General features: G+C 38.2%; 1 protein-coding gene across 2 annotated transcripts in view; it reads left to right on the forward strand.

Moving 5' to 3' along the window:
- NEDD4 (NEDD4 E3 ubiquitin protein ligase) overlaps window positions 1-21,553 on the forward strand; it is a 177,920-nt gene that overhangs the window by 107,152 nt on the left and 49,215 nt on the right. For both annotated transcript variants that reach the window (XM_033190033.1, XM_033190034.1), the window contains 3 exons: window positions 14,286-14,336; window positions 15,807-15,868; window positions 18,896-18,998. In XM_033190033.1, coding sequence (XP_033045924.1) covers window positions 14,286-14,336; window positions 15,807-15,868; window positions 18,896-18,998 — 216 coding nt within the window. The remainder of the gene's footprint in view (window positions 1-14,285; window positions 14,337-15,806; window positions 15,869-18,895; window positions 18,999-21,553) is intronic.

Consider the following 21,553-nt stretch of genomic DNA (forward strand, 5'->3'; position numbering starts at 1 on the left):
GAATTTGGTTTGCTCGTATTTTGTTGAGGATTTTTGTATCAATGCTTATCAGAGATTTGGCCCTGTAGTTTTCTTTTTTGGGTGTGTGTTGGTTTGGTTTTGGTCTCAGGGTAATACTGCCTTCATATGATGAGTTTGAAAGTATTCCCCCCTCCTCCTCCTGAGTAGGATTGGTATTACTTCTTTAAATAGTTGGTGAAATTCTTCAGTGAAGCCATTGGATGCTGGGCTTTTCCTTGCTGATAGACATTTTATTACTACTTCAATCTCATTACTTGTTATTGGTCTGTTCCTGTTTTGGATTTCTTCATGGTTCAATCTTAATAGGTTCTATGTGTCTAGGAATTTATCCACTTCTAGATTTTCCAATTTATTGCATATACTTGCTCATAATCTCTAATGATCCTTTGATTTCTGTGATATCAGTTGTAATGTCTCCATTTTCATCTCTGATTTTATTTATTTGGGTTTTCTCTCTTTTTTTCTTAGTCTGGCTAAAGGTTTGTTAATTTTGTTTATCTTTTTTTTAAAACCAACTTTTTATTTTGTTGGTCTTTTGTGTTGTTCATTTCAATTTCATTTATTTTTGCTCTGATCTTTATTTTATCTTTTCATCTACTAATTTTGGGTTTGGTTTGCTCTTGCTTTTCTAGTTCTTTAAGATGTGCCTTTTAAGCTGTTTATTTCAAGTTTTTTTCTTTTTTGATGTAGGCACTGTTAGCTATAAACTTTCTCCTGAGTACTGCTTTTGCTGTATCCCAGAGGCTTTGGTATGTTATGCTTCCATTATTTGTTTGAAGAAAATTTTCAGTATCCTTCTTAATTTCTTCATTAACCCACTGGTCATTCATTCAGGAGCGTACTATTTAATTTCCATGTTTTCGTATCATTTCCAAAATTCCTTTTGTTATTTATTTCTAGTTTTATTCCTTTGTGGTCAGAGAATATACTTGATACTATTTCAATTTTTTTTTTTTTTTCCTGAGATTGAGTCTTGCTCTGTTGACCAGGCTGGAGTGCAGTGACGCAACCTTGGCTCATTGCAATCTCTGCCTCCTGGGTTCAAGGAATTCTCCTGCCTCAGCCTCCCTAGGTGGGACTACAGATCAGCACGCCCTGCTAATTTTTTGTATTTTTGTAGAGACAGGGTTTCACCATGTTAGCTAGGATGGTCTCGATATCCTGACCTCGTGACCCACCCGTCTCAGCCTCCCAAAGTGCTGTAATTATAGGTGTGAGCATCCATGCCTGGCCCATTTCAATTTTTTAAATGTTTTAAGGCTTATTTTGTGGCCTAATATATGGCTTATCCTTGAGACAGATCCACGCACTGAGAATAATGTGTAATTGGAAGCAGCTGAATGAAGTGTTCTATAAATATTTATTAGATCCATTTGGTCTGTAGTGCAGATTAAGTCAGATGTTTCTTTGTTGATTTTCTGTCCAGATATCTGTCCAATGCTGAAAGTGTGATGTTGAATTGTCAAGCTATTGTTGTATTGGGTTCTGTCTCTCTCGTTATCGCTAATAATATTTGCTTTTTATAACTGATTGCTCCAGTGTGGGATGCATATAGACTTAAATTGTTATACTCTGTTATTGAATTAACCCATTTATTATTATATAATGAATGACCTTCTTTGTCTTATTTTTTTTTTTTTTTGAGATGGAGTCTTGCTGTGTCGCCCAGGCTGGAGTGCAGTGGCGCGATCTCGGCTCACTGCAAGCTCCGCCTCCCGGTTTGACGCCATTCTCCCGCCTCAGCCTCCCGAGTAGCTGGGACTACAGGCGCCTGCCACCACGCCCGGCTAGTTTTTTGTATTTTTAGTAGAGACGGGGTTTCACCATGTTAGCCAGGATGGTCTTGATCTCCTGACCTCGTGATCCACCCGCCTCGGCCTCCCAAAATGCTGGGATTACAGGCTTGAGCCACCGCACCCGGCCCCTTCTTTGTCTTTTTTTATAGCTTTTGTCTTGAAGTCTATTTTATCTGATACAGCTACTCATGCCTTTTTTTGATTTCCATTTTAATGAAATATCTTTTTCCATCCCTTTGTTTTTAGTCTTTATGTCTTTATAGGTGAAATGTGTTTCTTGTAGGCAGCAGATTGTTGGGTCTTGTTTTTGTTTTCTTTTTTTTTAATCTATTCAGCCACTGTATGTCTTTTGATTGGAGAGTTTAGTCTGTTTATATTCAGTGTTATTATTGTTCAGTAAAGACTTACTCCTGCCATTTTGTTACTTGTTTTCTGGTTGTTCTATAGTTTTATCTTCCTTCTTTTCTTCCTTCTTGTCTTCCTTTTAGTGAAGGTGATTTTGTCTGATGGTATGTTTTAATTTCTTTCTTTTAATTTTTTGTGTATCCTTTGTGTGTCTTTTTATTTGAGGTTACCAAGAGGCTTGCAAATATTTTATAAGTTATTATTTTAAACTGATGACAACCTAACATTGATTGCACAAAGTAACAAGCCAAGAGAAAACCAATAAAACCTCTTTGTGCCCTTGCTTTTTATTTTTTTGCTATTTCTATTTCTATCTTATTGTACTATGTCTTAAAAAGTTGTCGTAGTTACTATTTTTGATCAGTTCATCTTTTAGTCTTTCTACTTAACATATGAGCAGTTAACACACTACAATTACAGTATTATCATATTCTGTGCTTTTCTGTGTTCTTACTGTTACCAGTGAAATTTGTACCTTCAGATGATTTCCTATTGCTCGTTAATATCCTGTTCTTTCAGATTGAAGAACTCCCTTTAGCATTTCTTGTAGGACAGGTCTGGTATTGATGAAATCCCTCAGCTTTTGTTTGTCTGTGAAAGTCTTTATTTCTCCTTCATGTTTGAAGGACATTTTCGCCAGATGTACTATTGTAGGGTAAAACTTCTTTTCCTTCAGCACTTCTAATATGTCATGCCACTATCTCCTAGGTAATAAGGTTTCCACTGAAAAGTCTGCTGCCTGATGCATTAGAGCTCCACTGTGTATTACTTGTTTCTTTTGCTGCTTTTAGGATCCATTCTTACCTTGACCTGTGGGAGTTTGGTTAATAAATATCTTGAGGAGTCTTATGTAGGTCATATCTACTTGGTGTTCTATAACCTTCTTGTACTTGAATATTGATCTCTTTCTCTAGGTTTGGACAGTTTTCTGTTATTATCCCTTTGAATGAACTTTCTACTTCAATCTCTGTCTCTACTTCTTTAAAGGACAATACCTCTTCGATTTGCCTGTTTGAGGCTATTTTCTAGATCTTGTAGGTATGCTTCATTGTTTTTTATTGTTTTTCTTTTGTCTCCTCTTACTGTGTATTTTCAAATAGCCTGTCTTAAAATTCACTCTTCTTTCTTCTGCCTGATAAATTCTGATATTAACAGACTCTGATCATTACTCAATATTTCAGTTGCTTTTTTCAGCTCCAGAATTTCTTCTTGATTCTTTTTAATTATTTCAGTCTCTATTGTTAAATTTATCTGATAGGATTCTGAATTCTTTTTCTGTGTATCTTGAATTTCATTGAGTTTCCTCAAAACAGCTATTTTGAATTCTCTGTCTAAAAGGTCACATGTATCTCTCTTTCTGGGATAGGTCCCTGGTGCTTTATTTAGCATATTCTGTGAGGTCATATTTCCCTGGATGGTCTTGATGCTTGTGGATGGTTGCCAATGTCTGGACATTGAAAAGTTAGGTATTTATTATAGTCTTCACAGTCTATGCTTATTTTTACCCATCCTTCTTGGGAAGGCTTTCCAGGTATTCAAAGGGACTTGGGTGTTGTGATCTAAGTTTTGGTCGCAGCAGCCATATGTGTGTTAGGGAAGGAACATTCCAAGCCCAGTAGTGCTGTGACTCTTGCACTTATAGAAGTACCACCTTGGGACCAGTCATGGTGGCTCATGCCTGTAATCCCAGCACTTTGGGAGGCCAAGGTGGGTGGATCACTTGAGGTCAGGAGTTCAAGACCAGCCTGGCCAACATAGTGAAACCCAGTCTCTACTAAAAATACAAGCATTAGCCAGACATGGTGGCAGGTGACTGTAATCCCAGCTACTTGGGAGGCTGAGACAGGAGAATTGCTTGAATCCAGAAAGTGGAGATTGCAGTGAGCCAAGATCATGCCACTGCACACCAGCCTGGGCAACAGGGTGAGACTCTGTCTCAAAAAAACAAAAAAAAGAAAAAAAAGGAAGAAGTATCACCTTGGTGGTCTTGTATAACATCTGGAAGAATTCTTTGGATTACCACCAGACAGAGACTCTTGTTCTTCTCCCTTACTTTCTCCCAAAGTCTCTCTCTCTCTGTCTCTCTCTCTCTCTGTCTCTCTCTCTCTCTCTGTCTCTCTCTCTCTCTCTTTCTCTCTCTCTCTCTCTCTCTCTCTGTGTGTGTGTGTGTTGAGCTGCCTGGAACTAGGGGAGGGGTGACACAAGCATCCCCGTGGCCACCACCACTGGGACTGCACTGGGTCAAACCTAAAGCCAGCACAGCACTGAGTCTCACCCAAGGCCTGCCGTAACCACTCGCTGGCTGCCACCTCTGTTTGCTCCAAGGCCCTAGGGCTCTACAATCAGCCAGGCTTGTGACCTTCTCTTCAGGACAGCAAGTTACCCTGGGCCCAGAGTGCCTTCAGAGATGCCATCTAGAACTCAGGGCCTAGAGTCAGAAAGCTTAGGAATCTACCTTATACTCTATTCTGCTGCAGCTGAGTGGACACACAAACCATAAGACAGAGTCCTTCCCATTCTTCCCTTCTCCTTCCAAAGGCAGATTCTTCCCATGGCCACTCCTGCCACAAGAATATGGGGAGTACTGCCAGACTACCTCCAGTGTTTACTCAGGCCCCAGGGCTCTTCAGTCAGCTGGTGATGAATGCTGCCAGGCCTGGAATTCACTCTTCTGGGAAGTGGGCTTCCCTCTGTCCCAGGGAAGGTCCAGAAATGTGATCCAAGAACCAAGCCTTGGCATCGGGGACCCCAAGAGCCTGCTTGGTGCTCTACCCCACTGTGGCCAAGGTGACACCTAAACTGTAATACAAAGTCCTCTTTACTCTTCCCTCTACTCTTCTCACGCAGAAGGAGTCTCCTCCTTCTAGCCAACACACCTGATAATGTGCTGGATTTCACCTGAAACCTGTATGTCTAGAGTCTCACCTAAGGCCCACGATGTATGCTATTTGGCTACTGCTGCTGATTATTCAGGGCCTAAGGCTTAGTCAGCAGGTGTCATAACCTACTATGGCTGAGCTGGTATCCAGGTTGTAGGACAAAGTCGTCTTTACTCTTCTCAAGCGAAAGGAAGGAGTTTCTTTCAGAGCTGCATGCTGCACTGCCTGGGGTTGGTGTAGGGGTGGCACACACACTCCCTTGGCCGCTCCTCCTGGTGTCTCACTAGATCACCTGCCCCCCAAGTCCACTGGCTCCAAGCCCAGCACAGCACTAGGACTTACCTGGGAATTGCAGTCCTTGTGGCCTAAACTGCCTTTCAAGTTTATTTAGAACCCCAGAGTGCTTTAGCCCACAGTGGTGAGGCTTGTCAGAACTCAAGCTGCCGCCACTAGGATGGACAATTCTCTGCCGGCTATGGCTGATCTAAATGCCACCTTCATGGACCATGGGTAAGTTCTGCCTGGTGTTGCTTTCCACTGTGACACTGCAGCACTGAGTTCCAATGCGAAGTCCCACCGTCACTGAGCTCTCCCAGCCCCAAGTGCACAGATTCTCCATGCCATGCAGACACTGCCAGGGGATGGAGGGGCTGGGTGTCATCAATTGAAGACTGTCTTTCCTACCCTCTTCAGTGCCTCTTTCAGTGATGTGAAGTTCAAACTAGATACTGTGATTGCTCACCTGATTTTTGGTTCCTATGAAGGTGCCTTTTTTGTCATTTTTAAATTTTGTGTTTCTGCAGGAAGGATGATCAGTGGAGGCTTCTATTTGCTTATCTTGCTCCACTTCCTACCTAAAAGCTGTTACTTTTAAAAACCAAAATTAGGGAGAGACTTCTGCACATTTGTTGGAAGATTTGGTCTTATACCTTCTGTAGCAGTGGTTCTTAATGAGGAATGATCTTGCCACCCAGGGGATATTTGGCAAAGCCAGAAAATGTTTTTGGTTGTTATAACTGGACGGCAGGTCCTACTGACACACAGTGGGTAGAGGCCAGGAATGTTGGTAAATACCCTTCAATGCACAAGACAGCCCCCACAAAAACAAACAAAAAAAATTATCTGGCTCAAATTGTCAGTAGTGCCTAAACTGAGAAACCCTGTTCTGTGCCTGTATTTCTCTAGTGACAGTTGATCACAGCTATGTTTTTTAAGCACTGCAAGGTCACAAATCATCAGACATACAGATGTTCAGTGTGTTCTGTTTACTCAGAACAAGGCTATCTAATAAGACTAAACCAAAAAAAAAAAGTTTTTTTTAAATCTGATTAAGCCTAAACCTAAATTAACTAGATAATTCAATTACTCAAAATATTTCATTCTTCGGTCATCCTGGTTGAGATTTTACTATTTTTTGTTATATTTTACTTATTTACTTAGAACTTCTTAAAGATCAGACTTATGAAGTATAACATCTGCTTGTAATAAAAATAGGAATAAAGAAACATACTGGCTGGGCACAGTGGCTCACACCTGTAATCCCAGCACTTTGGGAGGCCGAGGTGGGTAGATTACTGGAGGTCAGGGGTTCAAGACCAGCCTGGCCAACATGATAAAACCTTCTCTCTACTAAAAATACAAAATTAGGCGGGAGTGGTGGTGTGCACCTGTAATCCCAGCTACTCAGGAGGTTGAGGCAGGAGAATTGCTGGAACCCAGGAGGTAGAGGTTGCAGTAAGCCAAGATCGTGCTATTGCACTCCAGCCGGGGCGAAAAGAGTAAAACTCCGTCTCAAAAAAAAAAAAAAGGAAAAGAAAAGAAACTCACACTTACATATAGCCTTGAAAACATCATTAAAAGCTAACTTACTCATTTCAAAAATTATCATCAACTCATGTTCTAGTATAGGAATTTGGCATTAAACCAAGCTAATTTGTTAGGCCTCAGTCTCCAACCGTACTCCTTTTCTTGTATAAACCTGTTTGAAATGTCCACATACTGGTCCAGGAAAAGGGGAACAGGGATTTCATTATATATGCCAGTATTTTAAATATATATTAGCTGGCCAGGCGCGGTGGCTCACGCCTGTAATCCCAGCACTTTGGGAGGCCAAGGCGGGCAGATCACGAGGTCAGGAGATTGAGACCATCCTGGCAAAGATGGTGAAACCCCGTCTCTACTAAAAATACAAAAAAATTAGCTGGGCGTGGTGGCAGGCGCCTGTAGTCCCAGCTGCTCGGGAGGCTGAGGCAGGAGAATGGCGTGAGCCCAGGAGGCAGAGGTTGCAATGAGCTGAGATCGCACCATTGCATTCCAGCCTGGGCGACAGAACGAGACTCCGTCTCAAAAAAAATATATATGTGTGTGTGTGTGTGTGTGTGTGTGTGTGTATCTGTATATATGTGTGTGTGTGTATATATATACATATAAGCTAACATGTATTGAATACTTACTGTGTGCTAGGTATTATGCAAGGCACTTTGTATTCTCTTATTTAATTCTCACAAAACCCTACTAGTAGATATGATTATCCCTACTCTTCTAGGAAACATCTCTCTTGCAGCTGTCTTCCTGCTCCAGTATGCACTGGTTGCTGTCTAGGTGTTACATAACTGTTACTCTGAGACTTCCTTTCCCTGTCTTTCTGAGATTCCTCTTTGCTTCTCTCCTATTTTGAATCCCCTGCATCTTCCATATCATGGCACACTCCCTCATTTTGGTGAAGTATATCCTCCATTACCTCCTGAAAATACCAGTATCTGAAAATGTCTTTATTCTACCATCATAATTGAAAAAGATAGTTTTTCTGAATGTAGAATTCTACGTAAGAAATATCTGTCTTTCATTATTTTGGAGGAATTACTCTCATCTTTCAGGTTTGTGTATTATCTACTTCGTTACTCTCCAAGCTTTTAGAATTTCTTTATCTCTGGTGCTCTGAAATGTCACAGTGATATGCCTTGCAGCAAGTCTTTTTCTTCTTTCATGTACTTTGCCTAATATTCAGTGGGCCCTTTTATTATTATTATTTTTTTTTTTTTTTTTTTCTGGAGACAGGGTGTTGCTCCGTCGCCCAGACTAGATTGCAATGGTGTGATCTCGGCTCACTGCAACCTCCGCTTCCTGGGTTCAAGCAGTTCTCCTGCCTCAGCCTCCTGAGTAGCTGGGATTACAGGCACGTGCCACTACGCCTTGCTAATTTTTGTATTTTTAGTAGAGATGAGTTTTCACCATGTTGGTCAGGCTGGTCTCAAACTCCTGACCTCATGATGTGCCCACCTCAGCCTCCCAAAGTGCTGGGATTACAGGCGAGAGCCACTGTTCCCCGTCGGCCCTTTTTAGTTTTAACATTCTCTTCCTTGAGTTCAAGCAAAGTTACTTAAAATGCTTTTTTGATAATGTCCTCCCTTTCCTCTTTTCTTTCTGGAATGTCTATTATTTCAGTGTTGACTTTTGAATTTTCTCCTGTAATTTCCTTATTTGAAGAATCCTATAGTCTATTGTCTTTTAGTTCTACTTTCTGAGAATTTTTTAAACTCTTATCTTCTAACTCTATCTTGAAGTTTTTATTTGAGTTATATTTTGTATTTCTACGAGATATTTCTTGTCCTCTGCTTTTTTTTTTTTGCAGCCTCTGTCTTGTTTGACAGGTGGTTTATCTCCTCTTATCTCGGAATATTACGGTTTTTCTGAGGTATTTTTCTTGCAATTTGACTTAATTCTTATTCATCAGACTTATTCGTCAGACTCCCATCTTTCATTTAAGTCTGTGTGTTTCATGTTATAAACTTTCCCCGAATATTTAGTAGTCCTTAACTGTCCATAATGTGTAAGATTCCAGTATTTATTGGAAGGGTTTTGTTCATGGGCATCTATTGACTAAGTGGACTCCACTTTGGGGGGAGCAGAGAGAATTAGTCATTTTGTTGGAAGACTTCCAGGATTTAATATCTATAAGTCTGTCTCATTGGGTTACTTAGTTGTTCCAGAGAGGAATTTTCTTTCCTGGCAGGTATATGTTTGTCTGCCAGTATTGTAGAAGCCAAGTGAAACAAAGGAGTTGGAGAGGTCCTTACTGTTCGGTATTAGGACTTTCACTTACTCTCTCACTTCTCTCTCTGCTGTCATCTACTCTTCCAGTCTCCCTTTTATATTTCTTTTACAGTTCATGTAAATTAAATAGGACAGCATGTACTCTTTTGTATCTTCTTTTTATAATTAAACTCTTCAGGCCAGGTGTCGTGGCTCACACCTATAATCCCAGCACTTTGGGAGGCCAAGGTGGGTGGATCACCCGGGGTCAGGAGTTCAAGACTAGCCTGGCCAACATAGTAAAACCTGTCTTCACTAATAATACAAAAAATTAGCTGGATGTGGTGGCACACGCCTGTAATCTCAGCTGCTCGGGAGGCTGAGGCAGGAGAATCACTTGAACCAGGGAGGCAGAGGTTGCAGTGAGCAAAGATCGCGCCTTTGCACTTCAGCCTGGGCAACGAGCAAAACTCCGTCTCAAGAAAACAAAACAAGCAAACAGAAAAACACTTTTCTTTGAGATTTATCTGTGTTATTTTGTATATGCATTCATTTCATTCCATTGCTGAGTAATTCTACTAAATGCATATACCACAGTTTCATCTTTCAAAGGACATTTGAGTTATTTCCAGTTTAGGCTATTATGAATGAAATTCTGTGAACATTCTTGAGTAGTATTTTAGAGGATATTTGTTTTTATTCTCTTAAGAAAATACAAGGAGTAGAATTTCTTGGTCATGTACTGGTATATGTTTAACTTTATAAGAGAGTAATATTTACCATTTATTTATCTTCTTGTTTGAAATATCTGTTCAGGTCTTATGCCCATTTTAATTGGATAGTTTTTCTGTTTATTATTGATTTATATTATTGACTTATAATAATATTTTATAAATTGATCTCTTTATTATTATAAAATGTTTCTTTTTATTTGTGGCAATACTCCTCATCATGAAGTCTAATTTCTGATATTATTATAGCCACTTATACTTACTGTGTACCTGATTATTTTTTCCATACCTTTATTTTCAATTTATCTGTGTATTTGCATTTAAAGTTCATCTCTTGAGCCTAACAGTGACAAACACCTTGAACCCAGATCTTTATATCTAAATCTGATTATCCAGTAAAATTTATCAGAATTCTCTGGAGAAGTGGCTGATTGTAGAGCAGAGATAAGAAAAGTATATGCCAAACCTGAAACATTTTGTGGTGCCAAAAAGTAAGGAAATACACAAAAAAATTGAGAAGATATCAGAAGTGTACAAAAACTTACCTGATGTGACTCTCAATGACCATATCTGAGACAATTTGAGTAAAAAAAAAATTGACAATAATGGATTGTATCTTATAAGATAATAAAAAATAAATATCAATGAGCCTATGATAATATAAATTAGTGGCTGAATATGTAAATGGGAGGAAGGGAAAAATTATTTCAGCAGAATTATAATTAATTAATATAAAATAGAAATGGTAGAAATAGAAAGTCAACATTTGGCAAGCACCACAGTAATAATTGTTAAAGGCAAGAATCATCAATGGATGCTAAAGTTTGTGAGAAAGAGTATGATGAGAAATGGGTTATTTACGTATCCTCAAAGGCTTTTCCTACAAGATACTGTTAATTACAAAGGGGAAGATATTGAGAAACATGGAAGACAGCACCTTAACCAGATGATTGAAGTTAATATGATTACAATACAACAAATCAGTATCATGTGCCTCCTGATATGATGCACTGAGAAGGGCACAAGCATCACCTTTATGCTATTCTTGCAAAAAATAATCTAAAGTCAACCATGAAGAAATCTTAGAAGGATGTTCCATAACTAGTCAGTACTGCTCAAAAATGTCAAGATTATAAAAGACAAAGAAAGACTAAGGTACTTTCCAGATTAAAAGACGCTAAGGAGACAGGACTACCAAATGCAATATGTGAATCTGAATTGGACCCTGGACTAAAATTAGGCAGACAACTGGTGAATTTTGAATCAAGTCTGTAGAGCAGTTAATAGTATTTCTGGTTCTGATCATTATAATATGGTTATTTAAGATGTTAACGTTTGGGGGATCTGGGTGAAAAGTATATGAGGATTCTCTCGTAGTATTTTTGCAATTTTTTTAAATCTGAAATTATTTTAAAATGGGAAGTTGACTGGACACAGTGGCTGACACCTGTAATCCCAGCACTTTGAAACACCAAGGCAGGAGACTCGCTTGAGCCCAGGAGTTTGAGACCATCCTACGTAAGATGGCAAGACCCCATCTCTTCATAAAAAAAAAAGAAGCAAAAAAGTGAAAAAAAGAAAAATATTTAATAAAATATTTTTAAATAATAATGATAGATGTCTTTTATAGGCAACATATGATTAGGTTTTGCATTTTTATTCAGCTTGACAATCTGTGTCTTTCATTGGACTGTTTAGTTTGTCATAATTGATATGGCTGGATTTAGTTCTCAGAATGTGCAGTTTATTTCTGTTCATCTCATCTGTTTCTTTGTTTCTCTTTTCCTGCCTTATTTTGGGTTAGTCAAATATTTGCAATATTCCATTTTAGCTCTTCTCTGTGCTTTTTAGCTCTGCAGTCAATTAATGATTAACTTATATCAATCATACCACTTTATATAAAATGTAAATCTTGCAACAATATAGATTTGATTATACCACCTATCTTGTGCGCAATGCTGTCATTTGTATTACATCTACATGTATTTTAAACAAATATTGAGAAGGTACCTAAAAAAAAAAAAAAAAAAAAAAAAACTTACCCACATGTTTACCATTTTCTGGTACTCTTTACTACTCTCTTTAGATCTGAACTTCTATCTGGTGCCACTTATCCTCAGCCTGAAGAACTTCCTATAGCATATTCTGTAGTGCCAACAATTTGTCTGCTGATGACAAATTATCTCAACTTTATCCACTAGTATCTTGATTTTCCTTCCCTTTTTGATGGATAGTTTTTGCTAGATATAGAATTCTTGGTACATTTTCCATTTCAGCACTTATAGATATCATTCAGTTGTCTTCTGGCTTCCACTATTTTTGATGAGAAGTCAACCATTGTCTGTATTCTTATTCTCCTGTGTGTAATGTATTGTTTTTATTAGGCTGCTTTCAAGATTTTCTGTTTATCTTTTTTGTTTTCAGCATTTAATAATGATGTGCCTACCCATTTTTCTTTATGTTGACCCTGCTTCAGTTCACTGACTTTATTACTGTCTCAGCTTGTGTTTTTCTACATGTGTGAATATTTTGGCTGTTTTTTCCCGCAAATATTTTTCTTCCCTATTACCTTATCCCCTTTTATGGAACTCCAGTCACACGTATGTCAGAATGCTTGAAATTTTTCTGCAAGTTCCCTTTATTTTTCATATTAGATAAATTCTGTCTCTGTATCTTCAAGTTCATGATAGTTTTCTCCAGTCATCTTCCATCATCTTTTAAACCCATCTATTGAATTTTTTTATTTCATGTATTATATTTTTCAGTTCTGAAATACATTTGTCCAGGCATGGTGGCTAACACCTGTAATCCCAGCACTTTGGGAGGCTGAGGCAGGCGGATCACCTGAGGTCAGGAGTTTGAGACCAGACTGGTCAACATGGTGAAACCCTGTCTCTACTGAAAATACAAAAATCTGCCAGGCATGGTGGTGCATGGTACATGCCTGTAATCTCAGCTACTTGGGTGACTGAGACAAGAGAATCATTTGAACCCAGGAGGTGGAGGTTGCAGTTAACTGCGATTGCACCACGGCACTCCAGCCTGGGGGACAGAGCAAGACTCTGTCTCAAAAATAAAATGAAATAAAATAAATAAAATAAAAACGTGCATTTGATTCATTTTTAGTTTCCCTTTTACTGCTGAGATTCCCCATCTTTTCATTCATTATGACCTTATTTTTCTTTAAATCCTTTGAACATCTTTATAATAGCTGCTTTATTTTCCCCGTCTGCTTATTCCATGATCTGCGTCATCTTGTGACTGATTTCTGTTAATTACTTTTTCTCTTGATACTGGGTCATTTTTTTTTTATTTCTTTGCATGTCTAGTAATTTTTTTTATTGTAGGCTGGACAATGAATATAGTAACAAATAGAGACAGTGAATTTTATTATATTTGCTTGAGGTGTGTTGATCTTCTCTTCTCTTCTCTTCTCTTGTCTTTTCTTTCTTTTTCCTGAAATAGTGTCTTACTCTGTCACCCAAGCTGGAGTTCAGTGGCACGGTCCCAGCTCACTACAACATCTGCCTCCTGGGTTTAAGCCATTCTCCTGCCTCAGCCTCTCAAGTAGCTGGGATTACAGGCATGTGCCACCACACCTGGCTAATTTTTGTATTTTTCGTAGAGATGAGGTTTCACCATGTTGGCCAGGCTGGTCTCTCAAACTCCTGACCTCAGGTGATCTGCCCACCTTGGTCTCCCAAAGTGCTGGGATTACAGGTGTGAGCCACCGTGCCCAGTGTTGATTTTTGTTCCAGCAAGTTAACATAGCTGAACTCCAAATTCTGCTTCCCTTTTGGTGAACATCAGCTGAAATCAATGCTGAGCCCTCTCAATCTTCCATCTGTTGACTTTCACGTGTTCAGTTTAGGGTAAAACTAGGGATTTGGGTAAGGGTTTGTATATAGATTTGGAAGAACTCTAGTGGCTTCTTTTTTTCTGGGATTTTTCTCCTCTTTTTCTAGATATGCTGTCAACCCCAAACTAGCCCTTCTGACTCCTCAAGCCAGTAATAGTGCAGATTTCAGCTTAAGTTCTAGGCTTGTCTGCATTATGTGGACTGTGGAATACTACTAGAGGAAAAGCCATGTAAATACTGAATCCTACCTAGTGTAGTTCCTTCTTTCAAGGATTGACGTCTCTGCAGTTTCTGCTTGTTTTGGGTTATTCTATTTTACTTTCAAATAGCTCTTTTAGTATTTTGTCACAGAATATAATGGTTATCTGCAGAAGGATTAATCTAATGTATGCTACTCTGCCATTACCAGAAGTTGTACCACATTACTTTTTATTTTCCATTGATGCTGCATAGGATTGAATTTTAAAAATTCGATATTTTCTGTGAATGGTGGCACTATCTCATCAAAATCTAAAGGAATTGAGCATATTACTAATCATATTTTTTCTTGTTTCTGTTATAGACAAGAGATGATTTCCTAGGTCAAGTGGATGTTCCACTTTATCCATTACCGGTTGGTATAGGTGCCCATGATTTTCCTTTTCTGTTTATGTTTTTAATTTAATAAATACTTACATATATACAATATAGTTAATGTAAATAATTGATTTATCAAATGTATACTACTTTTATTTATTAAACATACCGTTTTCTAAAAACTCATTTCAGTTTTCCGTTTCCATTTTCTCTTTAAGATTTCCATACCTGAACCCCAGTGAGAAATAGAGAATTTCTGATGTTTGTTGGCATTGTGAAAACATTGTGTAAAAAAGATTAGTTTGAAAATATTCTGCTGAATAACTAGAATGAGGAGTGCCTAAGCTCTCAGAAGAAAACTAAGGTAGTTTATGACAATAGAAACATAAAACACTGAGAATCAGGACTAAGAATATAGCAAGGAGGAAAACAGATTCAGGAAACATTGCAAAATAGAACATTATTGAATCACATGTCTGACATGGAGGCTTAAGAAAATAAGAAGTAAAGATAATACAAGTTGAACTTGGAAGATAAGAGTGGCATCTCATATAGAAAAGTGAGGAAGAAAACCCATTTTGTTTTGAAATGCAAAAAATTTACTTTTGGACAGAGTTTTGATAGGAAACAAAGAAAATGAAGTTTAAAGTAGACTGCTGACAGAGAGATAAAAATCAGTTATGTAGGGAAAAGGGACTAGAAGGATTGAGTGTTATCACTGTCCAGGCAACAGCAGAATCTCTGAAAATAATGGATCTTCCTGATAAGACAAATAAGAACGGAGGGCCAGCCATTGACTCTCAGTCAACATGAGTGGATCAGAAAAGAAAGAGAAGACAGACAAGGGGAAACAGGAAAAGAACCAAGTAAAATAATGTCATGAGAATTTAAGAAGAGTTTCAAGGCAGACTTGGTAGTTAACAATGCAAAACATCAGAGAAGGATAATAAAAACTAACAGCTGCTGAATTTTAAAGAAAGAGAAAAAATACTTCTTTTTCAGTCTTTTGAGTTATATTAATTAGCTCTCTACAGTCTTTCCAGAGCATAATCTTTTTTTTTTTTTAAAACAGGGTGCAGGACCATAAGCTTTCAGTAATATATTTAATCCAGTCTTACTTTCCAGGCTATTGACTTTTTTGGTCTACTAGAATTATCTCCGTGCTTTAACCAAGCCAGCCTGCAGACATGTTCACAGTCCATACTCTTTTGGGATGTCAGCATACTAACCACTCTATATTGTGTTTCTACTTATTGTCTTCTGCCCTCCCTTTGGCTCCACAACCCACCTGCTCAGCTAGTTTTCATTTGAGTTGTGATGCCGGCTGCAATTCCTCTTGGGCACGAAAGCGAAAGCGCTGTCAAGTTAGCATTTGATAAACTAAAGCTACTTTTTTTTCTCACTTCCAACTTAAATTATGCCTTAGGTGATAGTTCATGAGTATTCTTGAAAAGTACATGCTTTTGGTGTTATAGATATATTTTGAAAACCCGCTATTTTATTCTAGACAGAAAATCCAAGATTGGAGAGACCATATACATTTAAGGATTTTGTTCTTCACCCAAGAAGGTCAGTAAGTATAAAATAATAGCATATTAAATTTTTTATCTCTTTACACCTTACAGTAGCCTCATTAGAAATTCAGGATTTAAACCTCTGTAAATAAGCTACTTCTAAATATTATTATTATTTTAAAAACTTCATTGCTATTTCTGATTAAAAGTACTATATGCACATTGCAAAACACTCTGAAAATACAGAAAGTGATCACACCCCTTTGGGAAAGGTTTGTCCTGATACTGATCAGACTAGAAGGCTAAAATTTGTCAGTATTTTATATTTATTTTTTATCTTAAAGTTTATGTCATATTGTCATACTGTGCTTTAAGAAATCACAAACATGAATTCATCTAAAACCATTATCCAACTTGACGTGCACAAAGCCAATTTCAGAAAAACCTAACTATTTTGCATACTTTAAAAAGTATTTCAGAAGACTCAAATATTTAGAGAAAATAACATAAGACTGGAATTTAAAACCCAAATAGCATGCTTATAATTCCATTTTCCCAAAGTTAGTTGATGTTTATCAAAAAAAATTTAAATTTAAGCTGTAACCAGAACTCCTTTTGATCTTCTATACCACATTGACAAGTAAAATCTAGTCAAAACATGTGTGTGGATTTACTCTCAAAAAGGTCAAACTAAAGCAGAGAAAGGACATCTGTGAAAGCAACAGTATTTGTCTTGTTTCTTAAACTATAAAATGCATTTGAAAAGGTACTATTGGAACTTAGTAAAATTTTTCATATAAAGTGATGTTTTTAAATTACTGTTTGTAATATAAATATTAAAACAAAATGTAAAGGAGTGCTCACTGACTATTAATATTTACTCTCTATAAAGGAAGTCATTTAATTTCTGTAGATGTCTGGAGTGTAAATCTCCTTTCATCTTTTAATTTTAGACTGATTGTGACATCTGCATATCAAGAATGACTAAATTGTTTTTTCTTATTTGATTGTCCTAGCAGCCTGCTTTTCTTTTTTTTTTTTTTTTTTGAGACGGAGTCTGGCTCTGTCGCCCAGGCTGGAGTGCGGTGGCCGGATCTCAGCTCACTGCAAGCTCCGCCTCCCGGGTTTATGCCATTCTCCTGCCTCCGCCTCCCAAGTAGCTGGGACTACAGGCGCCCGCCTCGTCGCCCGGCTAGTTTTTTGTATTCTTTAGTAGAGACGGGGTTTCACCGTATTAGCCAGGGTGGTCTTGGTCTCCTGACCTTGTGATCTGCCCGTCTCGGCCTCCCAAAGTGCTGGGATTACAGGCTTGAGCCACCGCGCCCGGCCAGCAGCCTGCTTTTCAATTTGTCACATGCTTTCTAGTTTCTTTATCTTTAAAAAATACAATTTTCTTCTTCTGTCTGCAATGAATATTATTGCAAGTGTAGAAAGAAGTTTATTCAGATAGAAAATGCACGACTACATTCCTAAATTTGTTTGAGCCCCATTAAGTCAAAACCTTGAGGCTTCTTTTCTAATTGAGAAGACATGAAACGTACAATTGTAGAGAAACTTTTCAACAAAACATTATCTGAGCACATTTTCTGTATCCATCTTTTATAGCCACAAGTCAGAATGTTCACATCTCCTTCAGTATGGAGACACAAGCCACATTAGCAGCCTTGTAAATAAGCATCGGGGATTTCACTGACTACTCAGGAAAGGATACACGGAATGTGCCAAATTCATGAGAACTATACAGAGAAGAGCTGAAAAGATTAGGGGAGGCTTGGGAGTGGGGGTAGGTAATCTCTTGAAGACAGAATAAAAAGATTAGGACTCTTGTCTAAAAAGACAAAGGGTAATTGCTACATATCTGATATCTGTAAAAATCATCCCCAAAAAATCTATATAGAGAGCTGAGACAAGCAAGGATTTCTTAAGTAAATCATAGGATGCTAGAATTGATGAGGGCAATAGATAGAATTAAGCCTTAAATTAGAAGCTTATGAAAGCACTGTAATCGCAGCACTTTGGGAGGCTAAGGTGGGTGGATTGCTTGAGCCCAGGAATTCCAGACCAGCCTGGGCAACATGGCAAAACCCTGTCTCTACAAAAAAATACAAAAATTAACTGGGCGTGGTGGCGCATGCCTGTAGTCCCAGTTATTTGGGAGGCTAAGGTGGGAAGATCACCTGAGCCTGGGAGGTCAAGGCTGCAGTGAACCGTGATTGAGCCACTGCACTCCAGCCTGAGCAACAGAGGGAGATGCTGTCTGAAAACAAAAACAAAAAAGAAGAAGAAGCTTATGAAAGACAGGTTTTCAAAAGATTTAAAATATTACTACAGCAGGCAGCAGCCTTTAGCTTAGACAACTAATTATTCAAAGAGGTGATACAATATAAAAATAGATTAGGTAAATTAATGTGTGACAGATTGAAGCAGCTGCCAAAGAGATGTAGCAGGTTTCAGACACTTATCAAGCCTTGCCCTCTACTCTTCTGTCATCCAAAAAAATATGGCCAGATTAGTATCCCTAAAGCACATCTCTGAGGATACCTTTCTCTATCCCCCAAATTCTCAATGATTTACCAAAATATGCAAAATAAAGTCTGAAGTTGTCTGATTTTGCATGACCTCTGGACCATCCCAACCTCCTGTAGTCCCCTTAACATATCCTGTAATCCAGTCAAACTCAACTATTGCCATTTCCTTAATTGCACCTGCAGTTTCCCACCTGTTTCCTGGATCTTGCCCTTTTCTCCACTCATAATGCCTCTTCCTCTACTGCCACAGATAAGAATCCTCCCCAATCTCCTAATCTCAACTCAAAGGCCAGCTTCTCTTTGACATTGTCTCTGATGGTTCACTTAAACTTCCTTAGCATCATCTTTGTGGTGTAACAATTATTTATGTATATATGTTTCCCTTTTCTCCACCTTCTATTCCTTTCCCTAGATATCTACTGCCCTGGAACTTGTCTTTGAACCTCCCTTTGTAGACCCCCTGGTACCTAGTGGGTGTTCATTAAACTCTTATTAATTGAATACTTTTCTCCCTGATGTTAAAGTTTTATGAATATTTATTTTCTTTTCTACAGTCACAAATCAAGAGTTAAAGGTTATCTGAGACTAAAAATGACTTATTTGCCTAAAACCAGTGGCTCAGAGGATGATAATGCAGAACAGGCTGAGGAATTAGAGGTGAGATTTTATAAATATTTGGTTAAAGTAAAAAAAATTTTAATTTCTTATTTTACTGTACTCTGAAGAACAATAACTATTGAATGAAGTTAACGTGTAAATAAAAATTATTTACTTGGACATTTATTTCACCCAAGCATTCATTAATAGTCTTTCCTCTAAGGATATTTCTGTAGAATGAATGGCCATTATTGATGGCCTTCTTAAAGGTTAAGGAGGAGAGAATAGGATATAAATCTAGTTTTTCAAAGTTCTCTAAAACTGTATATTCTCTCCATTAAAGTAAGAACACAATTTAGTATTTTGAAGTTAAATATATGAACATTTTGAGGAGACTCCACTGATTAGGAACTCTTTTATGAAATTTAAGTCCTGTTAATATTCTTCTTATGGTGGGAGGGGTCATAGGAAAGGAGGGGAATTAGGGAGCAAGGAGAATTTAAGTGATCTAATAAAGTTGCCTTCTGTATGTGGGGCAAGTAGAATTTAACAATTTCCATGGATGACAGGATGAGAGGAATATCCAAGTCAAGATTTGTGTAGAGTTACGTGCATCTGGAATAAGCAAGTAGGAGGCAGAAAATATGTATTTGGAATAGAATTGGATAGGGTTTGGAGACTAGAATCCTAGTTGCACACTATCTAGCCAGACCTGAGTGAGTCATTGAACTTTTCTGAACCTCAGGATCTTGTTTGCAGTGTGACAGGATGGCACCAGATGACCTCGAGGGTTTCTTCCAGTAGAAAAATTTATGATTTGGAAAGGGGTCAAAAAAACACCTGCTCCTTGAGGTTCCTTTTGAAAGCACATTATCATCAAAAAGAAATATTTTTTCAGTAGCTGTATTAGTCCGTTTTCATACTGCTGTGAAGAAATACCTGAGACTAGGTAATTTATAAAGCTTTAAAAAGAGGTTTAATGGACTCATAGTTCCACATGGCTGGGGAGGCGTCACAGTCATGGTGGAAGGTGAAAGAGGAGCAGAGGCACAGCTTACATGGTGACAGGCAAGAGAGTGTGTGCCGGGGAACAGCCCTTTATAAAACTATCAGATCTCATGAGACTTATTCACTGTCATGAGAACAGCACTGGAAAAACTCACTCTCATGATTCAGTTACCTCCCACGGAGTGCCTCACACGACACGAGGGGATTATAGAAGCTACAATTCAAGATGAGATTTGAGTGGGGACACAGCCAGACCCTATCAACAGCAGTTACTGAAAGCAGAGCACACAGCGTATGACACCAAATTGCTCTGGAGGCTTCTTATTTGGTGCCTTGCTTAACACTTTTGCCTCTTTGACTAAGGGCCTGCTTATGTCTCCATAAGAACAGTGAAGCTGAGGGCCTTCCCCAGGGGCTAGGCTCTACCTCACGTGCCCATGTACCTTGAGAAAGAAAGCTCTAGAACAGGTAGTGAATTTGCAGCAGAGCTTTCTGGGAAAATTTTAAATGCACTGAGATTTTGCTTTGCAAGAAAATCCATAATAATAGAAGGATAGAAGGAAGACTTTTTTTTTTTTTTCCTGGAGTCAGGGTCTTGCTCTGTGGCCCATGCTGGAGTACAGTGGTGCAATCTTAGCTCGCTGCAACCTCCTGCCTCCTGGGTTCAAGCAATTTTCGTGCCTCAGTCTCCCAAGTACCTGGGATTACAGGCATGTGCCACCATGCCTGGCTAATTTTTGTATTTTTAGTAGAGACGGAGTTTTACTATGTTGACCAGGCTGGTCTTGAACTCCTGGCCTCAAGCCGTCCATCTGCCTCGGCATCCCAAAGTGCTGGGACTACAGGCGTGAGCCACGGTACCCGGCCAAGAAAGAATCTTTTCTTCACTCACAGTATAGATAGCCCCTAGTTTGGTGATCAGAGAACTTGTTATCCTCTCAATTCTCTCTTCACTTATTTGATTAACTTTTTCTTATATATTTTTATCTGATTTTCATATAATAATCATTTTTAAAGTTTTCAAGTATTTATTCAGTAGAAATTTCTCTACCTGGCTTTTTGGTGTACCAGAGTATCTTGCATAATGGAATTCTGTTTGAAATGAAGGATATCTGCTGTAAAGAAAGAAAATTATTTATTTAGTAACTTAAAAAAATTTAACAGCATTTCGTTGTTTAGTAACCTGCTCCAAGTTTTGCCCACATGCACGCATCATAGGACCCTATTCACAGTTGAGTTTCTGTGGAGAGAACTGCTTCACTTCATTTTGTGGTCTCATGTCTCAATGTTTGAATTCCCTCAGAATGCACCTTATAATTTCAGAAGATGTAAGCATGTAGGAGTTTATTTATGAAAGGCCCTAGGAATTCAAACACATGAATCTGTGCTTATTTACCTTCTGTGTAGCTAATGACTAGAGGAGTCTTGCCTAGTCCTTTGACAGCTAGTTTGTGACTGTATAAATTCTACTATTTAAGGAAAACAATTGTAATTTTGAAATGAAGCTCACTCTTAGGTAGTTTATATTCTGTAGTAAAGTATGGCTATAATAGATAATTATGTAACGGTTGATTTTTGCACCGTTTGCACCTTTAGGGTTAGTTGTA

This window comes from Trachypithecus francoisi, unplaced genomic scaffold (assembly GCF_009764315.1).
Source record: "Trachypithecus francoisi isolate TF-2019V2 unplaced genomic scaffold, Tfra_2.0 Lachesis_group3, whole genome shotgun sequence".
Classification (NCBI taxonomy): Eukaryota; Metazoa; Chordata; class Mammalia; order Primates; family Cercopithecidae; genus Trachypithecus; species Trachypithecus francoisi.